This window comes from Chiloscyllium punctatum, chromosome 3, assembly GCF_047496795.1.
Source record: "Chiloscyllium punctatum isolate Juve2018m chromosome 3, sChiPun1.3, whole genome shotgun sequence".
NCBI classification, from domain to species: domain Eukaryota; kingdom Metazoa; phylum Chordata; class Chondrichthyes; order Orectolobiformes; family Hemiscylliidae; genus Chiloscyllium; species Chiloscyllium punctatum.
Window position 1 is genome coordinate 42,412,857 of NC_092741.1, and position 21,754 is coordinate 42,434,610.

The following is a 21,754-nucleotide window of genomic DNA, read 5'->3' on the forward strand; positions in this document are numbered from 1 at the left end:
TGCAATGCATTTACCTTGGATCACATGAGCCCCTTTGTTCTGGAGCTGCTACACATCATCCTCATGCTGTCTTATTCTTATATTCTAGATTGAAATTCACTAGTTAAAGTACTTATCTTAGGCAAATAATGTTCAGAGCTTTATGACATGAAATATTAAATTACATCCACAACCTTGCTTGTTTTTCCCGCTAAATTTTAATCTATGCCGTATTTACAATTTACTGGTTTATTTGATTTTCTGTGGAATATCTAGAAAAAGATTCTGCCTCCATGAGGGAAAAAGGTATTGGAGATATCTGAGTACAAGACAAGAAATTAACATAGAGGGTTCTTTATGGGTCATTTGTTTGATCAGAGTATCAAATTCACTGTTGCACTAAAACACCAGAATGTAAATGTCATTACTGTCGAAATGTTTGCATTCAATTCACAGAATTTCACAATACGACTCCATTTTTACAACTTTACTTGGGACAGATACCAAGGGGGTCTGGGCCATCAATGCATGCAATGTGCTATGAAAGACAGGATATAGTAAGGCAGATTTTGGAATGCTATTCACCACAGTACAGCCTCATTTTCTGTTGAAGTATTCCAAGTATATCTACTATTTGAAAAGTAGATTTAGATATGGCCAATTTTCAATAACATCAATTTATATCATACTTTATTATTGTTTTACTTCATATGTATTGAGAGCTACATTCCTTTTCCTCTTACTTGATAGGACCTATCCACTCCATGACAGTTCTCAAATTCTGACTGTTCGAAACTCATCATATACTCATGAGATTAGTGCTATCTGGAAATATTATCAAGTGGAGCATCAAAACTGGCACATCATTTATGCACTGCATAGCAAATGGTGGGTGTGGGAAAAAGTGCTAGAAATTGTTAAAAGCAGTGTGAAACAGATTGAACTATATCTAGAAAGAATACAAGAAGGTAGGTTTGAACTTTAAAAAGAATTTAAGTAATAATTTAAATATTCAAGTATTACAACAGTCATTTCATTGTATATAATTTAAGTACTGCTGAAAAAAGACATATTTTGATAAAGATTTTCATCTTGTACCAACAGGATAATTTGCAAAAAATATCAAAGTATACAGTAAACAATTGTCATTAGTATGAGTGGAATGTGCTGCTTGGTGACATGTAGACTCTGAATTGTAGAGGCATTACTATAGACAGCGCATCAGTAAATGATGACTGGCAGTAAACAGCCATGCTTTATTTAAATATTTAATCAAGCATGCTGATTCTGATTGATCAAGGCATTGCCCTGAGAAATGGACTAAATAATCTTAAACATTCAAAGAATTACACTGATAATGAGTTTATAACTTAATTGGGCTTACAGTGTGGTATTTTTATGTGTACTGGAACATGTATATATTAATACACAGAGCAAACAGAAACAATACATACACACAGCACCTCAACAGAATAGGCAACAGCCATTCTCTGGTGAGTGAGTTGGCAAAAAAATCTGACAAATGTGGTAAGCTGTGGGAAAATGTGAAATTGTCATTTTCAACAGGAAGAATTAAAAACAAGCATATTATTGAAATGGTTAGAAATTGCAAAAATCTAAGATGCAGAGTGAACTGAATGTTTTCATGCATAAATCAATCACAAGGTTAATATGCAGCTATAGCAAGCAATTAAGAATGCTCATAAAATATGATTGTTTATTGTGAGGGAAATTAAGTACAAAACTGAGGAAGTAATGCTTCAGAAATGCAGGGTAAATGTGAGACCATATCTGGAGTACTGTTTACAGTATTGGTCTACATTTAAGGAAGGTTGTAAATTAACTGGAAACAGTTCATAGTAGGTTTACTAGATTAATACCTGAAGTGGGGAGATTGTTTTATCGGGAAACATTGAACAGGCCAGGCTTGTATTTGAATTATAGAATCCCTACAAGTGTGGAAGGAGGCCATTCAGCCCATTGAGTTCACATTGATCCTGTGAAGAACATCCCACCCAGATCTATGCCCCTAATCGATCCCTGTAACCTGCACTTCCCATTGTTAATCCACCTAGCCAGGACATCCCTGGACACGATGGGCAATTTAACATGGCCAAACCACCTAACCTACACATGTAGGAGGAAACAAAAGCACCTGGAGGAAACCCATGCAGACATGAGGAGAATGTGCAATCTCCACACAGTCATCCGAGGCTAGAATTAAACACGGGTCCCTGGCACTTTGAGGCAGCAGAGCTAACCACTGAGCCACCGTGCCACCCTCTATTGTGTCATGATGGAGTTAGAAACATGGTGATTTTAATGAAACATGTAAAATCCTGAGGAGTCTTGGCAGGATGAATTTAGAAAGAATGTTTCTTCTAGTGAGAGGATCCAGAACTGGCAGCTAATATCTAAAAATGAGCTGTTGGCTAGTTAAGATAAAGATCGGGATAAATTTTTTCTCACAATAAGTACCTTCCACAAGAACTCCCTTCCTGAAAGGGTGATGGAAGAGTATTTCAATCAATTCTGGTCACCACTTTACAAGAAGGATGTGGAGGCTTTGGAGAGGATGCAGCAAATGTTTACAAGGATTCTGTCTGAATTAGAGGGTTAGGAGAGGCTAGAAAAATTCAGATTGTTTTCTGGAGTGGCAGAGGCTGAGGGGAGACTTGATGGAAGTCTATAAAATTATAAGATGCATCGATGGGGGTTGATGGTCAGAATCTTTTTACCAGAGTTGAAATACCTAATGCTAGGGGGAACGCATTTAAGGTGAAGGGAAAGTTTTTTTAATGCAGAGTCATAGGAGTCTGGAATTCACTGCCAGGAGTCGTGGTGGAGGCAGATACAACAGGGGCATTTGAGGGACTTTTTGAAAAGCACATGAATATGCATGAAATGGGGGAGATATGGACAAAGGGCGAGCAGAAGGAACTAATTTAGAAAGTAGTGAATCAAGGGAAATATATGATATAATGTACTTTTCTACATTCAGATTTTAGCAACACTGGCATACCAAAGATGTGTTGTAAGTCTTGAAGATACTGGTAAATAGTGGTATGGATGCCCAGCATTTCATGACCCAGTGGCCAGCTCACCATTCAGAAGGCTTTGGTGATAGCTAGAGACGTTTTATCACTTACATTCAGGTTAAATCTGTTAAGACTGTCCAGAGAAACACGTTCTTCTTACACACTACACCTCCTCTGGCCTTCATGCCTTGGTACTGTTTCCATTCTAACTCATATTGCTACTCATTCACTACAAATTCATCTGGAGTTCAAAATCAGATCAGATGTACATGGGCACAAGAAGAGCAAAATAACATATCCATGATTCACCATCAGTCAGTAGATTTCATGCTTAGAATCCATAGAGTGTGGAAGCAGGCCATGCAGCCCTACGGGTCCACACCAGCTTTCTGAAGGTCATCCCAACCAGACCCACCCCACTAACCTATTCTTGTATTTCCCATGGCTAACCAATCTAGCCTGCACATCCCTGGACTCTATGAGCAATTTAGCATGACCAATCCACCTAACCTGCACATCTTTGGACTATGGGAGGAAACTGGAGCATCCCCAAGCAATCACAGGAAGAATGTGCAAACTCCAAACTTCAGTTGCCCGAGGGCGGAATCAAGCCCGGATCCGTGGCGCTGTGAGGCAGCAGTGCTAACCACTGAGCTATCATGCTTAATGGTACAATTCTCAAAATCTGTACTTCTCAGAAAATTGTGATTTTAACATTGAGTATCGAAATAAATTAGGAATTGAACATTGCATTGGAATGATCATCTATTTTTAACAATATACAAACTCGAAGCAAACTGTTAATTTTTGGTTGAAAATTGGGAAAAGAAAGAAAACGCTAAAGGGAGTCAACTTTGGAGCTATCCTCAATTCTATTGTTAAGAATTTAAAATCCGTTTCCTTGGAGTCTCACTTGAATTCTTTTAGCTTCTCACCATGGTTTGATTCCTATAAACAACACCATACGTGATCTCTCGCTGTTTATTCTTAATTTTAAGGTAAGCTTCTCTTAATTTTTTTTATTCATTGCCCAACTTACACTAAATTGAATCAATTTTGCTTCATTATACTTCATTACACTTGTTTGTGTCACTCTAAAACTCCAGCTTTCCTCTAATCTAAACTCAAAAATACCATGCATGCTGGTAAACTGAATTAAAAAGTGAAAATACTGGAAATACTCAGCAGCATTTGTGAAGAGAGAAAACAGGATTACATTTCAGGCTGTGACCTTTCATCTGAACTTAACCTACATTGTTCATCAATTTTTCCCAGGACTTTTCCATTTACTGTATAGTTCGCTCTGGAATTGCATCTTCCAAAATGCATCACCTTGCATTTGGAGTCATAGTGATGTACAGCATAGAACAGACCTTTCAGTCCAACTTGTCCATGTCAACCAGATATCCCAACCCAATCTAGTCCCACCTGCCAGCACCAGGCCCATATCCCTCCAAACGCTTCCTATTCACACACCCATCAAAAGGCCTTTTCAATGTTGCAATTGTACCAGCCTCCACCACTTCCTCTGGCAGCTCATTCCATACCTGTACCACCTTCTGTGTGAAAAAGTTGCCCCTTAAGTTTCTTTTATATCTTTGCCTTCTCACCCTAAACCTATGCCCTCTAGTTCTGGACTCCCCAACCCCAGGGAAAAGACTTTGTCTTTTCTGAACCCTTTCAAGTTTCACATCTTTCCGATAGGAAGGAGACCAGAATTGCACGCAATATTCCAACAGTGGCCTAACCAATGTCCTGTACAGCCGCAACATGACCTCCAAACTTCTGTACTCAATACTCTGACCAATAAAGGAAAGCATACCCAACGCCTTCTTCACTATCCTATCTATCTGCGACTACAACTCCATCTGCCATTTCACTGCCCAACTTTCCAAATTATCCATATTCTGCTGTATTCTCTGGCAGTCTCCTTCACGATCTACTACTCCACCAATCTTAGTGTCATCTGCAAACTTGCTAATGAGGCAACATACACCTTCCTCCAAATCATTTATGTATATCACAAACAACAGTGGTCCCAGCACAAATCCCTGTAGGACACCACTCGTCACAGGTCTCCATTTTGAGACCCCTCCACTACCACTCTCTGTCTCCTGTTGCCCAACCAGTTCTCTATCCATCTGGCTAGAACACGCTGGACCCCATGCGATTTCATCTTCTTCATCAGCCTACCCTGGGGAACATTATCAAATACCTTACTAAAGTCCATGTATATGACACCTCCATCAACTTTGTCACTTCTTCAAAGAATTCTGAGGGTTGTAAGACATGATTTTCTCTATCACTGATAAACCCATTTTCTTCCAAATGGGTATATATCCTATTCCTTAGTAACTTCTCCAGTAGCTTCCCTACCACTGACGTTAGGCTCACAGGTCTGTAATTACCTGGATTATCCCTGCTACCCTTCTTAAACAAGGGGACAACACTAGTAATTCTCCAGTCCTTTGGGACCTCCCCCGTTTTCAAGGAGGCTGCAAAGATGTCTATTGAAGCCCGTTATTTACTCTCTTGCTTTCCTTAGTAACCCGGAAAAGACACATCCAGTTCTGGGGACTTGTCCACCTTAATGCCTTTTAGAATACACAACACTTCCTCCCTCCTTATGCCGACTTGACTTAGAGTAATCAAAGATCTACCCCTAACCTCAACATCCACCATGTCCCTCTCCTCAGTGAATACCAACTCAAAGTACTCATTAAAATCTCACCCATTTTCTCTGATTCCACGCATATCTTTCCTCTTTTGTCCTTCATTGGCTGGGGTATCGAGTACAAGAGTTGGCAGGTCATGTTAAAATTGTATAAGACTTTGGTTTGGCCATATTTGGAATACTGCACACATTTCTACTCGCCACATTACCAAAAGCACGTGGATGCTTTGGAGACGGTGCAGAGGAGGTTCACCAAGATGTTGCTTGGTATGGAGGGTGCTAGCTATGAGGAGAGGTTGAATAGGTTAGGATTGATTTCATTGGAAAGAAGGCAGTTGAGGGGATCCTGATTGAGGTCTACAAAATTATGAGAGGTGTACGCAGGGTGGATAGCAAGAAACTTTTTTACTTGGGGTCACAAGTTCAAAGTGAGAGGGAAAAAGTTAAGGGGAGATATACATGGAAAGCTCTTTATGCAGAGGGTGGTGGTAGCCTGGAATGCATTGCCAGCGGATGTGGTAGGGGCAGGAATGGTAGCATCATTTAAGATGTATCTAGACAGATACATGAATGGGCAGGGAGCGAAGGGATACAGACTCTTAGAAAATAGACAGAAGATTTAAATAGAGGATCCGGATCAGTACAGATTTGGAGGGCCAAAGGGCCTGTTCCTACACTGTAACATTCTTTGTTCTTTATTCCCGAAGTAATTAATCAATTGTCTTTTCAGTATCAATAACCAGTAGTACTAAGATAAAACATAGATGTGTATTATATAATTACTAGATTCTAATATTTAAAGTGCAACCTTTTGATGATATTTTGTATAAATGTTTTTTTTGTGATTATGGTATTTGAGAAAGAATGTTCCATCTTGAAAAATATACATATATGTATACTCTTTCGCATACAGGTAAAGCGGCCTGTATTATTGGTCTGTGTATCACCCCCAAGGAACTAAAGTCTCGATATGGAGCGTTTCAGCAATATTGCCCTGTTAGCCTTCAGTTGCGTGGAGAACTCGTAGACTGTTCTATTGATCCGTCATTAGAATTTGCAGCAGAATTCCGAGGATATTACTATAAAATGGCATCAAAGGAGGCTCTGGATGTAAGTATACTTACAGTCAGATAATAATGAAAATTAGCGCTGAAAATGTGTTGCTGGAAAAGTACAGCAGATCAGGCAGCATCCAGGGAGCAGGAGAATCGACGTTTCGGGCATGAGCCCTTCTTTTCCTGAAGAAGGGCTCATGCCCAAGACGTCGATTCTCCTGCTCCTTGGATGCTGCCTGACCTGCTGCGCTTTTCCAGCAACACATTTTCAGCTCTGATCTCGAGTATCTGCAGTCCTCACTTTCTCCAATAATGAAAATTAATCAAGAACTGAAAAGAATATATTTCAGAATTCCTCATTATGTGTCTAAATTATAGGGTGTTTCTCCACATTCATAAAATGATGGCATGGACTTTTTGAATGGCAGTATTTAGAAAACTGCACTAGCTAATCAGGTAGACCCAGCAGTGTCATTGGCAGCAGTAGCCAGAGTGGGACTGCAAGAGTTGTTGTTTGTCTCATGGTTAGTGTGTCAGTACCTTTAACAGGCATGTCCATGATCTCATCACTACATACTAGATCATGGACTATGAGATCTTTATGCCCTCAGATGACATGCTACGATGCATTGATGATATCATGAATATATCTTTTAAAGGTACACTATGGATCATTTCCCACCCTAATACATTCCTGGCCGAACAGCAGCCTCCAAATGGGATAAATACTCCTGACCTACCATGACAACCTCTCTAACCCAACTTGATACTTTCCCTGCTGCACTTAATACCTTCTTCCCCGAACTCAAAAATGATACCTCCCTTGACTTGACCCCTCGGTCTACTCTAAGCACTTACCTTGCACCTTAAACGCCTCATACATCTGGCAACCTATAACTCACTGATCTAGCATTCTATCCATTTATTGGCCTGGCATCGTACTCATTTTCCAACCTGGTACCCAAATTCCTAGCCCCAACCCCAAACAATGCTCACCTTACCACCACATTTACATGATATACTAAGTCACACAGTAGCGGTCAATGTGGTTGACTGCTGGACATTTAAACTTCAGATTACAACACAGTTACTGTTGCAGAAGGTTGTGGTGGGATGGGGACGAATTGGGGGGGGGGGGGGAGGTGTGGTATCATGGCTTTAATGATAATTTTCTCCTCAATTGGCTCTGATGTTTCCTGGAAAGGGCTGTGTGGTTTTGTAACAAGAGGCTTCTATCCAGGAAAATCCAGTGCTGAACTGATCTCAAGTTTAGTAGGTAACTTACAAATTAGGGTTTCTGACTCCAACCTGGATTTCTGGTTCAAAGTTCAGGGTGTGAAAAAAGTAGCTCCAAACCAGATTCAGTTGTAATATGGTATCAGCTTATTGTATCATGGTATTATTGGTAACTTCATAAATCCATTTCATATTACAAAATATCATACTTATTCTGTGGAAGTCTAGTTTGGACAAAATGTTGCATGAAAGTATACAATATTAAGTATGAAAGGAAAAATAATGAGACATTATTTCAAACATATAGTTCCATATTCGTACTATTCGTATAGAACACATTCATGCTAATAGAACATAGAACATAGAAGAATACAGCGCAGTACAGGCCCTTCGGCCCTCGATGTTGCGCCGATCAAAGCCCACCTAACCTACACTAACCCACTATCCTCCATATACCTATCCAATGCCTGCTTAAATACCCATAAAGAGGGAGAGTCCACCACTGCTACTGGCAGGGCATTCCATGAACTTACGACTCGCTGAGTGAAGAACCTACCCCTAACATCAGTCCTATATCTACCCCCCCTTAATTTAAAGCTATGCCCCCTTGTAATAGCTGACTCCATACGTGGAAAAAGGTTCTCACTGTCAACCCTATCTAACCCCCTAATCATCTTGACCTGTTCCAGTGCCTCCACATCCTTCCTATAGTATGGCGACCAAAACTGCACACAATATTCCAGATGCGGCCGCACCAGAGTCTTATACAACTGCAGCATGACCTCAGGACTCCGGAACTCAATTCCTCTACCAATAAAAGCCAGTACACCATATGCCTTCTTCACTGCACTATTTACCTGGGTGGCAACTTTCAGAGATCTGTGTACATGGACACCAAGATCCCTCTGCTCTTCCACACTACCAAGTAGTCTACCATTAGCCCAGTAATCCATCTTTTTATTACTCTTACCAAAGTGAATCACCTCACACTTAGCTACATTGAACTCCATTTGCCACCTTTCTGCCCAGCTCTGCAGCTTCTCTATATCCCGCTGTAACCTGCCATATCCTTCCTCACTGTCTACAACTCCTCCAACTTTCGTATCATCCGCAAACTTGCTCACCCAACCTTCTAACCCTTCCTCCAGGTCATTTATAAAAATGACAAACAGCAATGGTCCCAAAACAGATCCTTGCGGAACACCGCTGGTGACGACACTCCAAGATGAACCTTTGCCATCAACTACTACCCTCTGTCTTCTTCCAGCCAGCCAATTCCTAATCCAAACCTCCAACTCACCCTCAATGCCATATCTCTGTATTTTCTGCAGTAGCCTACCATGGGGGACCTTATCAAACGCCTTACTAAAATCCATATATACCACATCTACTGCTTTCCCCTCATCTACCTCCTTAGTCACCTTCTCAAAGAATTCAATAAGGTTTGTGAGGCACGACCTGCCCTTCACAAAACCATGCTGACTATCCTTGATCACATCATTCTTATCCAGATGTGCATAAATCCTATCCCTTACAATTCTCTCTAAGACTTTGCCCACAACAGAAGTGAGACTCACTGGCCTATAGTTACTAGGATTATCCCTACTCCCCTTCTTGAACAAGGGAACCACGTTTGCTCGCCTCCTTTGCTAGCCTATTGTTGTGATGAAAAGTATAAAACAATACTCAATTTTCAATTTGTCTGCTTTATCAATTTTTCAGATGTTCTTGGACAATCCAGAGGCATTTGTACCTCCAATAGCTTCTAAATCTCTTCCAACATCTGAAATGCTACCCAAAAGGCTTACTGCAGCTGGAGTAAAAGCCAGGTTTCCTAAACAGGCAGAATTTATGGGCTATTGTCCAGTCACATTTGTGGATGGAAAACTGAGGTACATTCAACCAACCAATATTTTTGAGGATAAAAAGAATAGAATGATTAAAAAAATGTCTTGACACAGAAATGTTTGTAACTGCTGTTTTGGTGCTTCTATCAGATATGAAGCATTGGTCCCTGGAGTCATTGATAATGCTGCTGAGTACAGAAACAGAATATACTTTTTTCAGGATGAGGAGCAACTTGAAAAGTTTATGCGGTAAACATTTCTGAATAATATTTTCACCTCAATGTTGTTATTTTCAATTATTTAATTTTATTAAAACTTTGTATTTTGGTGTTAAAGAATTTTATGAACACTTGCACAATGATACAGCTGCACATTTATTCACACATTTTTAAGATCCTGAATTTATGCAAGTATTCTGTTGGTTGAGCTGCGTATTCTCATAATGTTAGACTCTTGAGTACAACAAGAGTCTTGTTAGTGGTGGTCATAAGTGAAATTCTTTTGACATTTATGCGATAGCTGTCAGATTTAAGTTTGGGAAGCACAAATTATGCAAAAGATGTGGTGGATCTCATGTATATTTTAAAGTAGTTTATTAAGATGCAACTGTTTAAATTATGATGCACAAACTAAATAACAGATAAAAGTATACAACCCTTAAAAGATGAGAGAGGTTTACTGGTCCCATACGATGAGGCAGATTGAGTGTTGGTCTACATAGCAAATGGCTGACAGCAACATTCCTTTTTGCTTCTTAACCAAAGTGTTAGAATATTCCTCTCTGGCTTTATCCATTTGATGCTGGTAGCTGCTGTTTGCCACCAACCACTCATTTATAAACAATTGTTTATACAAGAATCCGAAGTAGACCACTCACTTGATTGAGCCTGTTCTGTCACGAACTCATCTATTTATGACTTCAACTCCACATTCCTGTCTACTCCTATAATCTTTGGGCTCTCCTGATCCTGCCAACATAGCTCTCTGGAGAAGAGATTTCCTCAAACTAAGAATACTCTGAGAGGCAAAAACAATACCCCTCATCTTCAATTTATATGGAAGATTTTTAACTAAGGTTCCTTATTTCTGGTCTCTACCACAACATCCATGCATCTTTACCATCTACACTGCAGGTCCCATCAGAATCTTACATGTTTCAATAAATAATTTATTCTTTTTCTAAACTCCAATAAATCTGTATCTCAATCTGTTCTTGTAAAAGAACTCCTTCATTCTAGGAATCAGTTAAGTGAATCTTCTCTGAACTGTTCTAATGCAATCAGATTCTTCCTTAGGCAAGGATAGCAAAACTATAAAGAGTACTCCAGATGTCGTCTCTTCAATGCTTTTATAGACTAAAATAACTGTCCTACTTTTATGTTCCATTCTGCTTGCAAAAACTGACAACATTCCATTTGACTTCATGATAAGTTGCTGCACCTGCCATACCAATTTTTCGTGATGCATGTCCCAAGATATCCAGATTCTTCTGTACTGCAGAATTCTATAATGTCTCTCAACTTAAATGTAGTCTTGATATTTTGTTCTTCCTGCCAAAGTGGATAAGTTGATATTTTCCACATTTTTCTCATGTACTCTACTGCATGTTTTTATGTCATAAGCAAATTTAACAAATATACATAACTCATATAAATTCAACCCCTTCAACCAAGTCCTTGATCGTAAATTGTTGAGGCCCCTGATCAGTATGGCACTCCAGAGATTAGAGGCTGCCAATCCAAAAATGATCCATTTACCCTACTCCATATCAATTATGTATTCACTTTCATCTGTTGATGAACCAATGGATAGGTACCCAAGATAAGCTCGACATGAATTTGCCTGAAGAACTTCTTTCATTGGGATTGTATTCATTGGAGTTTAGAAGATTAAGGGGAGACTTAATAAAGACGTACATGGCATGGAAAGGGTGGATGCTAGGAAATTGTTTCCGTTAGGTGAGGAGACTAGGACCCGTGGACACAGCCTTAGAATTAGAGGGGGTAAATTCAGAACAGAAATGCGGAGACGTTTCTTCAGCCAGAGAGTGGTGGGCCTGTGGAATTCATTGCCGCAGAGTGCAGTGGAGGCCGGGACGCTAAATATCTTCAAGGCAGAGATTGATAGATTCTTGTTGTCTCAGGGAATTAAGGGCTACGGGGAGAATGCGGGTAAGTGGAGTTGAAGTGCCCATCAGCCCTGATTGAATGAGGGGTGGACTCAATGGGCCGAACGGCCTTACTTCCACTCCTATGTCTTATGGTCTTATTAAATCTTATGCTGGTTGTCACTTGTTAATCCATGCCTGACACTTGTTGATTATAAGAGCTAATCTTAGCAATGATAATCAAGACAACTACCATCCATTATCACAAAGACCATCTGGTCCATTGATTATTATTAAGGAAGGAAATCTACCATCCTTAATTGGTCTGGCCTCCAGCAATAGCATTCCTGATGAAGAGCTTTTGTCCGAAATGTTGATTTTCCTGCTCCTCAGACGCTTTCCAGCTCCACTCTAATCGTGACTCTAATCTCCATCATCTGCAGTACCCACTTCCACTCCAGCAATAGCAGTCCATTCCATTGGATCAAACCACTTAAGAAACAAAGACAGATCTGGCATAGACCTCAGCATCAAAACCGACATTAGCAAAGACAGACCTGTCAACTCTGCAAAGTTCTCCTTGCTAACATTTGGAGAGCTGTCTTACAGACTGGTTAAACAACAGTCTGACATTATTATACTCACAAAATCATATCTTATAGTGGAATTTTCCCAGGCTCTAAATAAAATTAACAATGGCAAGACAGGTGAGAAAATCCAGTGAGAATGAAAAAATGTATCTCAACATTGAGAATAAGAAGTCTGACTTTCTGCATAAGTTTCCAGTGGCTAGAATTTCACAAGGGAACAGCAAGGGTCCAGTTTGCATGCACAATGTTATTTTCCCAGACAGCACCAATTTCCAAAATGAAAGACAGTGCAGTTTCCTGGTGTCAGCAGCTCACTGGTGTCTTTTCAAGACATCCACTTTGGCTAGCATTTCCCAAAACCTCAGTCACTGTCTGTACTCTCCACCCATGCAGGTTGGTTTTGGCCAAGCATCAATCTCGGCATGTTGTCATGGCACATCTCAGACTAACTTATAATAGCTCAGCACTTCAATATTGCACCTTGGAACTCACTAGCACCTTCCATTTCAATGCTGCCACCAGACTAATTTGCATGCAAAACACACACCCATCTCACATATTAGAACAAGCTGTATTTCAAGGTTGTTAGCTTGCTTTTTTAGTGCCAACCCATTTGTGCCTACTTGGATGCTCACAGCATCTCTGCCTTGCTTTTTTTTGTATTGTGCTTCATTCAGAATTTAAAGGCTCAAGGTATTTCAGTCTTGCCTTTTGGTGCAGAATAAAGTATAAAGGCATACAGACTTGGCATGAAGCCAGCAAGATCAGTCAAGAGGGTGGACATGTAGCGGAATGGCACCATGTAACATCAATATCACGTCTGTATCATGTAGCAGCAGCTTATACAACAAACACATTGTATATATGTCAAATGCGAGATGTTACATTTTGGTAAAAACAGTTATGCACAGTTAGTGGTAGAAGCCTGGGAATGTTGTCGTAAAGAGAGACTTAGGGATCCAGGTACATAGTTCCTTGAGAGTGGCGTCATAGGTAGGGTAGTGAAGAAGGTGTTTGGCACACTTGCCTTCATCAGTCACAGCACTGAGCACAAGAGTTGGGAGGTAATGTTAGGCTCTAAAAGAGGAGAGGCTGGATAAGCTGGACTTCTTTCCCAGGGGCTTTATAAAATCATGAGGGGCATGGATAGGGTGAGTATCCAAGGTCTTTTCCCCAGATTAGAGAGAAAAGATTTAAAAGGGACCCAAGGGACAATTTTTCACGCAGATGGTGATGCATGCATAGGACGTCTAGAGGCAGGTACAATAACAATATTTAAAAGACAGTTGGATGGGTACATGGATAGGAAAGGTTTAGAGCAACATTAGCCAAACACAGTTCACTTTATGAAACCTGATTCGCATGGATGTGTTGGGCCAAAGGGCCTCTTTCCATGCTGTATGACTCTCTGACTCTATGACCAAATGGCCATCCCTCAAAGTCCTCATTCAAGTCCAGGGGAACGGCCACCCAAGGTTCCACTGTTGTCAGATAAGGTTGTTTGTTTCATTGCAGTCCAGAGGCTTGGACATGACCAGTCAGCCAAATTCAGAGGGTCAATATCATTTCAGTGCAGTGAATGACCATAAACTGTCCAGCATGTTCCAGTGTAACCAGTCTAGGAATTGGTGATAATTCAATAGTGGAGCAGCAGATATCAGTCATGGATCTTTTAAACATCAGACATAGCTGTCACTCCTAGTTGATCAGGATGTACGTGGTCATACTTGATTCCTTTTAGTTCACTGAAAGTCAAGGTGAGTTATTGGGTGTCACTGCTGCGGTGGAGAAATTGGGAAATCAGAATGGGAGGCAGCATGCTGGGATACAGAACAGACAATAATTGTGAAGGTGAAATGTCTAAGTGTTGGAGATAACAGAACATGGAGGTTATGGATACTGAAGGTGAGGGAGTCATTGATGGTGACTTCATTTGGGAGATTTGGCAATGTTTGGTGTAACTAAGCTGGAGGCCTGAGGCTCAGGGATAAAGTGAGAATGTGGGGAATCTCAAACCTGACAGGGTGATGGAGAGTGCAAAACAGAAAAGAATGTGAATGTTTGGGGGTCTCGAAAATATAACTGTGAAGCACAACTGTGAAGGGATGCCTTCCATGCTTTTATTTAGGAAGCTTGACTTGTTTGATCCTGCAATCGAAGACTAACTCCAGTATATGGAAAGAATGCAATTTTGTTTTCACGCAAATGACATTAGGGCAAATGAAAAGCAGGATAATTCTCCTGATCTTGCTGACCTGCAGTATTTTCGGTTATTCGGAGCATAACTTTCCCTGTGGCGCCAGACACTAAAACCTTTCAAGAGCTGACAAATTTAGTTCAGGAATATTACAACCCCAAACCTCCTCGAATTCTGAGACACTATCAGTTTTCATCAGCATTTCAAGAACCAGAGGAATTTGTATCGGGATTTTTGATAAGGTTAAGATCAACTCGGAGAAAGTGAGGACTGCAGATGCTGGAGACCAGAGTTGAAAAGTGTGGTGCTGGAAAACACAGTAGGCCAGGCAGCATCTGAGGAGCAGGAGAACTGACGTTTCAGGCATAAATCCTTCTTCAGGAATGAGGTTAAGATGACTGGCAGAGACATGTATTTTTGGGTTAACCCTGAATGTGATGCTGCAATACAGTTTGGTGTGTGGAATTAGTGATGTAACCATGCAAAAGCACCTACTAGCTGAAGCCCAACTGGACTTCAAATACTTGCTGCAGCTGGCCTTGTCATTAGAAAATGCAGCAAGTGAAGCATGAGAACTACAGGGCATCCCAATGGAAGTGGACACCTTCACTTGTCTGACTGAGCCTGGAGAACACCACTTGAGTATAAGCAATCGCAGAGCCTCACACAGGGCACATCTGAGCAGAGGGCTCCTAGGTCAGGCCACAGCAAAATCCCACAATAAAGTTGAGCCTCAGCTAAATAGCTAAGATGTTCTTCAAGCCGGCAAGCCATTGTGTTGCTGCCAGTATGCAGACTCAAGACAGCAAAGGAGGCCTACAAGGCCTGACTTGAGTAAGAGAATCATAGGCTGGTATCCAGGGGAGTGCACACTCTGGAAAGTCCACCTGCAACTGGTTTGGAACAGTAAAATTGTTTAGCAACATCCAAGTCAGAACCAATCAAAGTAAATGTCTGATTAAATGGTTACCCAGTTCTAATGGAGTTTGATACAGTCATTGCTGTATCAATGATTGCAGAGTTAGTCTTTAACAAGATTCACTCTGGACTCCAACCCTTAAGTTTGCACAAGACCTTGGACAGGCTGAGAACGTACACTGGGGAACAGTTACAGATTAAAGGTACAACTTCGGTTCTGGTCTCCTATGAGAAGCAGTTGGTGCAGTTATCTCTGATTGTAGTTAACGGCTATGGCCCAAGCCTGATGAGGTAGAATTGATTGAGAAAGATTCACCTTGATTGGCTCAACATTTTTTGATTAGAAAATGGCTGACTGAGCAAAGTCCTACTTATATATCTGGACATTTTTCAGGAAGGTCTAGGGACTATCAAAGGAGCCGTGGTCACCTTACATGTTGACCAGGAAGCAATTGCATGATTCTACAAGGCCGGCACAATGCCATTTGTCTTACGGGCAAAAGTAGAGGCAGAAATCAGAAGGCTGGAACGCGAAGTAATCATCAAACCAGTCCAGCAACACTGGTTATTGTGAAGCCTGACGTGTCAGTTCACCTTTGTGGGGATTTTAAGCAAACAGTAAACTATTTCTCACAGCTGGATAAACACAAAATCCCTCGCGTAGAGGACTTGTGTGCAAAACTGGCATGCGGCCATCTTTCATGAAGCTGGACACATGCCATGCACACCTGCAACTGCAACAAGATAAGGAATCCCAGAAGTGGACCACAAATAATACCCATCAGAGTTTGTACCAATATACAAGACTGCCACTAGGGATATCACTCAACCTGTGCCCTTTTCCAGCGGATGAGCATTTTACAGAATCTACCCCAGGTTGTCATTTAGCTGGATGATATGCTACTAACCACAAAGACCAATAAAGAGCACTTGGGGAACTTGGACATAGTACTTAAACATTTTTCACAGGCAGGTATTTGCCTCAGAAGGGAAAAATGTGTATTCTAGACACCCGTGTGACCTACTTGGGCTACAGAATTGACAAGACTGGGTTACACCTTTTAGAAGATGAAATGAGGGTGATCATCGGTACCCAAGCTTCCATGTCTGTACTGGAGCTTAGGTCTTTCTTTGATTACACCTGTTATTGAAAAAAGATCAGCCTTGGAAATTGTCACATGACCAAGAAGTAACCTTTAGGGAAATGAAAAAGAAACTATTGTTGTCGAGGATGTTGGCACACTACGAACCCATGTTGCTGACATGCGATGCCTCCCCATATGGCAAAGAGTAGTGTTGGCTCACTGGTAACCCTACAGAGAGGAATGCCTAATAGTGTATGCTTCCTGGACTTTGGCAAGTACTGAACACAAATACGAACAGATAGAAAAGGAAGTTTTGGCAGTCCTCTTCGGTGTGAGAACATTCCACCAATACCTTTATGGACATAAATTTATAATATTAATGGACCACAAACCCTGCTCGGGCTACTTAAAGAAGACAAAATAGTGCCGCCCATAGCTTCGTAATTCAGCGGTGAGCCCTTATTCTCAGTGCATACAATTACAAGTTGGAACACCTACTGGGAGGCCAAGTAGCAAATGCGGATGCTTCGAGCTGCCTCCCACTGGCAGATACACCATCAGTGGTACCTTCCCTGAAAGAGCCCGTTCTGGTTTTAAACTTTCTAGGCACCCTTCCAGTCAGTGCTGACAATATCTGACTGTGGGCAGAAAAGAGATCCCATCCTATCAAAACTAAAACAGCTGGTGGTGTTGGTGGAAACAAAAGGGCCATTACAACCAGAATTGAAATCTTTTTGGAACCAGCGAGACCAGATAACATATTATTATGGGGAGCAAGAGTGGAGGTCCCTAATAAAGGTCACCACCAAATACTGGCTGAACTCCACCTGGGTGTCCCAAGAGTTTCCAAAATGAAGATGTTGGCAAAAGGTTATGTCTAGGGGCTAGGATTGGTTGCCGACATAGCCACGTTGGGGGGAAATGCCCAGAGTGCCAACAGGGACACAAATTATCACCAGTAGCTCCCCCAAATTGTGGCAGGGGTCGGGGGGGGGGGCGGAGGGAATGGCAGGGTAAACCCTGGACTTGGTTACACATCAACTACACCAGTCCTTACATGGGCTGATTGTGAATGCCCATTCAAAGTGGTTGGACATGCATAAAGCTGATTTGTCAAACTCAGGGATGACGATGGAACAGCTGCAAGCATCTTTGCAATGCAAGGACTCCCAGAAGTATTGATCATGGACAATGGGATATCATTTAGCAGCAGGGAATTCAAGTATTTCTTGAAGTCGAATGGCATTCGGCATGTTCAGACATCTCCATACCATGCATCATCCAATGTTTTGGTCATAAGAGCAGTTGAAATGTTGAAGGCAGGCTTAAGGAAACAGCCTACAGCTTCAATCGATACCATACTGTCCTGGTTCCTGTTTGATCGCAGGACTACCCTCACACAACTACAGGGATAGCTCCAGCAAAGTTTTTGATGGGGAGAAGACTCCAGATCAGGTTCAATCTAAAATTCCCAGACTTAGGAGTGAGAGTGAAATGGCATCAGGAATGCCGGCTACATGCCTCCTCGAAGTGAGAGAGATAGTTTACTTCAGGGGACAACGTTTGGCGCTAAAACCACAGAAATGGCCCTGTATGTGTATGAGGCAAAATCAACGGCGGTCAGATCTCATGACATACCAAGTTCAGGTAGGTAAGGTGATCCTGATTTCCCTTAAAACTGGTGGGGATCCCCAGTGGAGGGCTCTCTACGCAGGTGTGTCCTCCCCCTTTCTGCTGGGGATCTGGACGGAGGGTGCTGCACGCAGAGGTTCCCTGCAACCGCAGATTGCAGTGATTCACGGACTGCCAGCCCAACTGCTTGTGCTGTGGAGTCTGTGGACCATGTATATATTTGATTTGGGCATTCGCACTCCCTTTTTGATTTCATTAAAGACCTTCTCCTCTGTTTTTGGTTGCACTTCAGTCCCACGCTCCCGATCTTCAGGCACCCGGTGCAGAAGGGGGAGGGCAGGTTAGAGGACGTCCTCATGGGTCTGCTCTTGGGACTGGCCATAAACAGATCCAGGCTGCGGGCCGTGGAGGGGGTCATTAGTGCCGATTACCTGCCCCTCTTTTGCGGCTATGTCCAAGCCCGGGTGTCTCTGGAGAAGGAGCATGCGGTGTCCACAAACACCCTTGAGCTTTTCAGAGACCAGTGGGCACCGCAGAGAGTGGATGGAGTATTCCCCCTCCAACTCTATTTTGATTTAATCCCTGCCCTCCCCTTCACTATTTGATCATGCAGCATTGCTCTTTGATGAAAAGGGCATTGCTTGTCACTCGCCACTTGGGTGTTGCCTTTCTTCCTGGTGGAAATTGTATAAAAATTTGTACACCTGGTGTCTTTCACTGTGTCTCACATTTGCACACACACAACATGGGTGCTGGGGAAAACAAAAAAAGCAGGAGTGTGTCAACCCCCCTGCATTTTCTTTTCACATAAGCAATGCCTTTATCAGACTTTGCTTATTCATGTTTTAAAAAAAGGAAAAAAAAGATTAATCAGGAGTCTCAGGGACTTCCCTCACTCTAAGGACTGGTTCTAAGCTAGCTGGTCAGAATCTGTGTACTGTGCATGTATCAACAAAGACTGACTTGGTAACAGGACACCGGCCTCAATGGAATTATTTCAATGACCATTAGTATAAAGGGAAACATTTCAGGAAATGTGATATATAATAGTACCAATTCATTACCATTTACAGAGGCTACTCTTTGGGTGAGCACCTCCTTTGACCGTTGTAAACTACAACAGAAAATGATATGGGGATCAAACTTGGCAGGGTTCTGGCATTTTTCTGTCTCAACCATCTGATATTCCAGTAACACAAGAAATTCTGATCAGAAAATTAAAGCATCAATGTCTTAAAGTCACCAATTTTAATTTTGCTTCCTTTCAGACTTCCTGACAAATACTGGGATCTAACACTCCCAAATAAACTTCCACCAGTAAAGGATCCAGTTCTTCCCACTTCACTTCCAATGCTTGGATACATGGAACAAGTAAGGAATCTATTGTTGACGGTTTAGCATATACGATTACTTTCGATACTATCAACAATGCATCAGCCCATACTCATGTTGATTTGCATTCATTGAAAAACTATAAAAAGTAACCATAATAAGTACTAACAGAATAGACCTATTAAAGTCAAGTCTTGTGTTTTCTTGAATTAGCTGTAATTTCAATACTTCCTAGCTGAGTTAGAATTAGCAAAATTCTCTACAGCATTATTGATACCTCGTTTACTACTGCCGGTTCAAACATTTCAATCAGATTTGTGCACATCCTCAGCATGGAAACTGCAGCAAAGTCAACACCATTGATATCTCACATGCTGTATTTGAGGATTATTATCTTTTCACATCTTCCTCAATTTCTACACTGCTATTAACACTCCATTCTCCTCAAGTATCTCACCTCCAGAGTCCATCCTCATGGCTCTAGGCATGTTTCTGTTCAAAATTAATTGGATTCTTTCAGTTGTTTGAAGGCAATAACTATCCAGAAGAACTGGCCTGTAGAAAAGGCTGAGATGATTCAAAGGCAGTCTTTAAAATTATGCAATAATTCAGTCAGGTAAATGCAGAAAAGATACTTCCAGTCATGGGGAAAGCCAAGATTAGTCATTATATTGCACAGTCACTAATAAATCCATCAAGAGCAGGTGAGAAACAGAGTACAGGCAGTTCCTAATTTACAAATGTTGAACTTATGAACACTCCTACTTATGAACGCGATCCCACACAGGAGTGTATTAATATTAATTTTAAAGATCCAACTTGTGCATATTTCCTCATACTTACAAACAGCTTTTTTATATTATCCTATAATATGTTCTGACTTGCATGCAAATTGATTTCTCCATGGTCTCAAGAACAGAACCCATTTGCAATCTGGAACTGTCTGTACTTAACCATGTTAGGACGCTATGGCATCTGAAATTGTATTTCCAGGATTTAATTTCAGATATGGGCCAAATAAAACACAGAACTGGACATCTTTGAGAAAACAATTCTTGAGGTATAGAATAGCTTTGAACTAGATACTAAGCCAGAAACTGGGCTCCAAAGTACACATCTCGATACATTTGGGAATATAGCCAATGATGTTATCACTCCTCCAGTTAAAAAAAATCTAATACATTCTAAGAGGTGCTGAATGTCTATGATAATTATTTTAACCTCAGAACTAGTAAAATTTGTGAAGGACAAAAGGTTGCCAGAGGTTAGAAACATGTAATCCTTATTCCGAAATTATGCCCTCAGACCAGGAAGAGGAATGAACAGAACTTGTCAGAGAATGTGAGGCCCCACCTTCATCTCCAGACCTGAGCAATAGTCCTGCCCTGACCTCCAAACCCCAGCACAGTATCCTATTCCTGGATTCCAGGCCACATTGCCCCAAACCCACTCACTAATACCTGAACAACATCCCACTCCTTGACCCCTATGACAGTAACCAACACTTAATTCATCAAGGAATTTCATGTGCTTGACAAGTAACTGCTACTAACAGGCAGCTATTTATTTAACTAGAATATTTTAACATTCTTAAAGACTATTGTTCTCAGTCTTATTCTGACTTCTATAATAAAACTTGCAAAAGATTTACCAGTCAAATTCCCAAACCTCCCAAAACTCCACCTCAGTCTCCTTCACTCTGACCAGCAGCTTACTTCTCAGTGTTGAGACAAAGGTAAAGTTACCATAGTCTTTCCAAACCATAGGGCTGACCTCTCATTCGAGACAGAGTCATTTGATGGTGGTTTAACCTGAGGGTCACCATGCCTAGGCAAGTGAAGAGGTTGAGAGGGAGAGTCCTTCATGGTAACCTCAACTGCTGTGAGAATTGATTTGATTATTATTGTCACATGTACCTAAGTACAGTGAAAAATTTTGCTTTGCGTGCAGTACAGGCGGTACAGTTAGGGAAACATAACAGAGTGAACAATGTTATGGCTGCTGAGAAAGTGCACAAGGAGTCAGATCAACATTAAATTTAAGGTTTGATAGGCCTATTCAGAA

At 41.3% G+C, this 21,754-nt stretch overlaps 1 protein-coding gene across 1 annotated transcript in view; it reads left to right on the forward strand.

Moving 5' to 3' along the window:
• ak9 (adenylate kinase 9) overlaps positions 1 to 21,754 on the forward strand; it is a 267,579-nt gene that overhangs the window by 240,960 nt on the left and 4,865 nt on the right. The window contains exons 32-36 of the mRNA XM_072552101.1: positions 730 to 947; positions 6,605 to 6,801; positions 9,705 to 9,874; positions 9,980 to 10,078; positions 19,627 to 19,729. Coding sequence (XP_072408202.1) covers positions 730 to 947; positions 6,605 to 6,801; positions 9,705 to 9,874; positions 9,980 to 10,078; positions 19,627 to 19,729 — 787 coding nt within the window. The remainder of the gene's footprint in view (positions 1 to 729; positions 948 to 6,604; positions 6,802 to 9,704; positions 9,875 to 9,979; positions 10,079 to 19,626; positions 19,730 to 21,754) is intronic.